The 5,167-nt window shown below is 42.5% G+C and overlaps 1 protein-coding gene across 1 annotated transcript in view; it reads left to right on the top strand.

The window, feature by feature from the left end:
* LOC118328765 (ubiquinol-cytochrome-c reductase complex assembly factor 1) overlaps positions 1–5,167 on the top strand; it is a 10,810-nt gene that overhangs the window by 880 nt on the left and 4,763 nt on the right. Inside the window, exons 3-6 of the mRNA XM_035662663.1 lie at positions 1,662–1,895; positions 4,241–4,313; positions 4,826–4,883; positions 4,977–5,085. Of these exons, the coding sequence (XP_035518556.1) occupies positions 1,662–1,895; positions 4,241–4,313; positions 4,826–4,883; positions 4,977–5,085 (474 nt within the window). The remainder of the gene's footprint in view (positions 1–1,661; positions 1,896–4,240; positions 4,314–4,825; positions 4,884–4,976; positions 5,086–5,167) is intronic.

Here is a 5,167-nt window from a genome sequence, read left to right as displayed (position 1 = left end):
AAAGTAAAATGGTAGTCAGATACAGACACACACACACACACACACACACACACACAGGTAACACAACAACAACTAATGTGTGAATTTACACTGTTAAACAGTCAAAGTGGTTTAAAATCAAATAAAGGGAGAAGTTCCTAAAACCAGATATTATAAAAACCATAGAAAAGTTCAAACTTATTGTTAAAACTACAGATTAAGTAGCGGATAATCGAATGACAGCCGATAAATTATGGGTCCATAATAATAATCATTCATTTTGAATTCTTGAGCTAAATGATTGACAGGCTGTGGAATATTAAAACACCCATCATCCCTCTCTACATCTCAGCCTTTATTAACCTCAGTTGTGTGAACACTAAAGATTATAAACTTTAAAGTACAATAATAATCAAATGGTGAACAGGACATTGGCAGGAAGTAGCCAGGTCCCGTTTCAGGGCTAATAAATGACACAGTGTTCAATAGGTGCACAGACACTCAATGACAGCACATGTTGGTGCAGCAGGCGGATTTATTCCTAATAAGATAATTTATTGTTGACTGTTGAATCCTGAATGGAACCGGTTCAAGAACCAGAGCTAATTTGGTGAAAAGGGTTCCTCCTGGTCCACACTTGTCTTCCTATTAGTTCCCGTTTGGAGCCACCAGTGAGAAACGTGTCACAGTTTGAGAACCAGCGAACTACAGAATAGACTATTTCCACACCTCGCTCCAGCGTTGGCGTCACAGCTGACTGATTAACGGGTCTGACGAGAGTTGAATGCACATCGGAAGGTCAGCGTTACAGAAATGGTTGCATCCTCACAGTGCTGTGTCTTTATAAACGATAATAATCTGGTCCTGGATTGCGTCCCCTCTCGCTCATGTCCGGGCAGCGTTTCCCTCCTTGAACCTCTCTCTTCTCCTGGAGAGAAGAGGCACGAGGAACATCACAGCTCTTTTCTTCCTCTTCGATAGTTTTGGCTGCGCACATCGGCGTATTTACAGTTACAAATGAGAGAAATTCTCAGAGCGCAACACTTGGTAGAAAATAATGGTTTCCAAGGAGACGCACTAGCACTACATTCGACAGAGGGCCGCCTCGTAAATACTGGAAGCAGGAAAAACTGGAAGGAGGAATTGGAGGATCGTATATAAAAAGGTGCATAAAAAGTGTCGTATAGAAACCTTAAATGCAGTCAGATAAAAGTCATAATGGTTCCTCCTGTGGGGAAATATCTGCACAGACAGCCAATAATAAGAGCTCAGTTAGCCTCATAATAAATTCCTCATTCACAAAGGCACCGTGAAAATACGTCAGATCAGTTATACAATGAACAAAAGAAAACACATAATGGCAACAAATAAATGAATTAGAAAAAGCAACGGGAGTCATTTTAAAGCTCGACCTCTGCAGCCACTGATGAAGGGGAACTGGGGTCACGGTGGCAGCAATAAAACTGTCAGGGCATGAACACATCATGCAGCTTAGAATAGGTCAGTATATTAATTTACCCAACAGCTGCACTGGCCCGGTAAAGGCCACGTTCCCCAGGTGTGTGTCGTCATACTGAGACTGTATGTGCTGCTGACTTAATGAGGGTTGTACAGCGAGTATCCAGGATCCACCAGGACTCTTACGTCACCTCTGTCACCTCTGTCAACGGCTGTATTCAAAGCATCTTTTATCTTCCATCTTCCTTTCTCTCCTACATTTCTTTTCTCTCGCATGTTCTCCCCTCTTAATTTCCTGTCACCTCCTCTTCCATCGTCCCCTCACCGCGTCTCCTTTTCTCTCCCGTCAGCTCTACAATGTGAAGGAGACGCCCCAGCACACAGAGGAAGAAGTCGGGGCCTTCACGAAGCTCATCGAGGCCATGGGCTTCACCGGACCTCTCAAATACAACAAATGGGTGAGTAATGCTGGGAATGTGAAGGATGGAGGAAACAAAGGGAGGGAAAATGAAAAGGAGAAAGCAGCAGTGGACATTGTAATAGACACTGAATAAGAGGTGGGAACAGGAGAGAGTTAGGTAAGTCCTTGATATAGAAACAAAAGGACAGATATCGCAATATCTGTCAAATTAATCTCAATATGATCTTTTTACAATATCTTGCTGCCCTACTTGCAGGTGTATTCCTGCATTTTGCAGAAGAAAATCTGCTGAAATCATGAATCTGTGCCATCTAATCAAGGTTTTACGTGTGGCCTGTAAAGCCCAGCCTTACATTGAGGGTAGAGTTTGAGTCGTAGCAGCCGTTGTGTCTGCTGGAGGAAGAGGGTGAGTGGTGAGAGTCAGCCCAGCGACTGTAATGTACACTGAGTGAAAATGTTCAGATACAATAACAGCTGCACCTTTCCCCTTATTTAACCTGTTGGCTGAGCAAGAACATGTCAACAACACCCCAGGGGGAACATGGCAGGGAGGGAGGCAGCGGGAGTGTCAGACTAATCACTGACTGTAACTGTAATTTATAGAAAAATAACCCAAATGATAAATTCTTAGGTAACAGCAGATGGATGGTGTTGGTTTGCCGCCCTCGCTAATTAAGCAGAAATGCTTATTGAGCGTTTGCGAATGTTCAGAGCGCTGCTGTCGTTCACGTTTGTCATATGACAGTTATATGACTCCAGAGTGTGTGTGTGTGTGTGTGTGTGCGTGTGTGTCCGCTCCGACCTCGCAGCAGGAAGCTTAAATTATGGGCTGTCATCCAGGAATATTCTTCACAGCATGTAAACACATGCACACATACAGCGAGGCGGACACTTTCTCACACTGACTTTGATGTGTGATGTGGGTGTTTTCAGACCAGAGCTAACAATTATATTTGAATATAGTCAGGATGCAACATGAACAGGAACTGATAGTGGAATTAATCTTCCAATACGAAGTGGATCAAAAAAATGTGAACATTACCCAGTCCTAATCACAGTTGCGATTTTTGTAAATCGTTTGTGACTGGGGTTTTAATGATTAATTGATCATCTGTTAATCGCCCGCACAATCAGATCTAATTGATTACAAATATATTGACCAGCAGCGTAGAAGAGCAGGGACCAAACCCTGAACAACAGCCCCAAACTTTACAACATGTACTATTCTGCTGGCTTCCACCAAACCAACATTAGTTACCAGATAGTCGCTCCAAAGAACACGTTTCCATGTTTCCACTGCTCCAGAGTCGAGTTATATTTACCGTTCATCGACCGTACGCAGTGTTATTGACTTTGAATTTTGTTAACATAACGTTCGCTCTCTGGCTCGTTGCTGAGCCAGAACACTCTCTGAGCGGAGGGAACTAGAAATATCTCCCGTTGCCAAGTCGTATCTGTGGTTCTTCCTATTTACTGGAGTAGTGAACAACGTTTCTGTTGTATTAGAACCTTATGGGATGGTAATGATTCTTCCAGGTATTAGGAAGGACCTCAGGTGTTACCAGTAATCAGGAATTAATGGACTTTGTGGAGCCAACTGTCCTGGTGGACACCTCATCAGGCATTACTTACTTAACTGACTATTAATTGTTAACATGTCCAACAATCGGTTCAGGTAATGGGTTGAAATTAAGATGCCTAGACGGTTGGTAAGGCGAGCATTGTGCAGAGCACCAGAAGTTGAATTAAATCATTAAAGTGCTGTTAATGATGTTCAGGGATGTGTCTGTGTTCTGGTTGCATCCATTGCATCAGACCCTGGTGGTGAGTTTGTCTTCCAAGAGTCAGTACAGCAGAAACATTTACAGCCATGGCAGGGTTCGGTTACGTGGGAGGTTTTGGCCAAACCGTGAAAGAGGTGGCGTACGTGCAGAGGAATGTGTGTTGTTGTGTCATCTAGCAAAGTGTTGGGCTTCACGCCGGCTTGGAAATGTTTGGCACGAGCAGTTACACACCTCTGACCTCATTTCCTGTTTTTAATACGAGGTTTGTGTTGCTTTCTGTTCTCTCGTTTGCTCCGTACAGTTGTTAAATGTGTGTGTTTGTGGCAGCCGACCACAGCTATCAGCACTGTGGATGGAATCACAGAAATCAGTGGGTTCAGAGGATAAATGTGAAACCATGTTGTCCATCTTCAATGAGCTCAGAGAAACTTTCCACTCTCAGCGGATGAATGTGAAAACCTTCTACTGACTATATGTCCAACTACTTATTAATTATGGATCCTATAATTTCACTGTACAATTAATATGTCTTATAGCTGCAGTATCTCTGTTAAGGATGTTTATGATGTTACTGATATTTTCACTTTTGTGTTCACAGAAAATCAAGATTGCTGCCTTGCGCATGTACACGTGCTGCGTAGAGAGAATCAATTACGACGATTTCTTTGAAAGTAAGTGCAAATCAGCTCCAACGCTGGTAGAGCGAATCACGAAACTGAGGAAACAATACACAGTGAAATGTGGCAAAGATAACAAATATATTTAGTCTAATATCACACTAGACACAGAAAAGCAGAAAATCCAAATTGGAATAAAAAGACAATCAAACAAGACAAAAAACAAAGAATCAATTATCAAAATAGTTGCAGATGAATTTTCTGTTGTTTTTTTTAAATTATATTTTTCTTTCTCTCAAGGCACATAATTAGATAATAATTTAAAAAAGTAATTAAAGGTAAATACATGGATGATGCAGTAATAAAGAAAGGAGGGGAAAAACAGTTTAGTACACTTTACAATCATCTACCTGTTGCTCCGCTATCACCAACATTTGTGTCAAACTCAATGAAGCTCTTCCAGATGTTTTCAAGAACTCTCAGCTTTCCTTGAGTCATTTTCTGTCGATGGATGAATCCATTAATGGACTGATAGTTGATGTAGTGTAACTGTGTGTTTGTTTCAGAGTGCGCCCTCCCTGACACACTCAACTCGTGGTTCTTGGTAGCGCAGCTGCACGTGTGGTGAGTTGTTCTTCTTCCCCACTGTCTCCTGATCCCTCCAGTGTTTTCCTGTCGTGCTGTCTTTTCTTACTTTTACATCATTTTTTTTGTCAGGATGTGTTTGGTTCGGATGCGTCAGGAGGGCAGAGCAGGAAAGTACATGTGCCGTTACATCGTCCACTCCATGTGGGAGGATGTGGAGCAGAGGAGCAAAATACTGGGGGTAAGTTCTCTGTGTGTGTACGTGTGTGTGTGTGTGTGTGTACGTGTGTGTGTGTGTACGTGTGTGTGTGTGTGTGTGTGTG

This window comes from Morone saxatilis, unplaced genomic scaffold, assembly GCF_004916995.1.
Source record: "Morone saxatilis isolate NCDOM2014 unplaced genomic scaffold, NCSU_SB_2.0 Contig18, whole genome shotgun sequence".
In the NCBI taxonomy this organism is placed as follows: domain Eukaryota; kingdom Metazoa; phylum Chordata; class Actinopteri; family Moronidae; genus Morone; species Morone saxatilis.
Note: the sequence above shows the minus strand (reverse complement) of the source record. Positions and strands in the feature narration are given on the sequence as shown.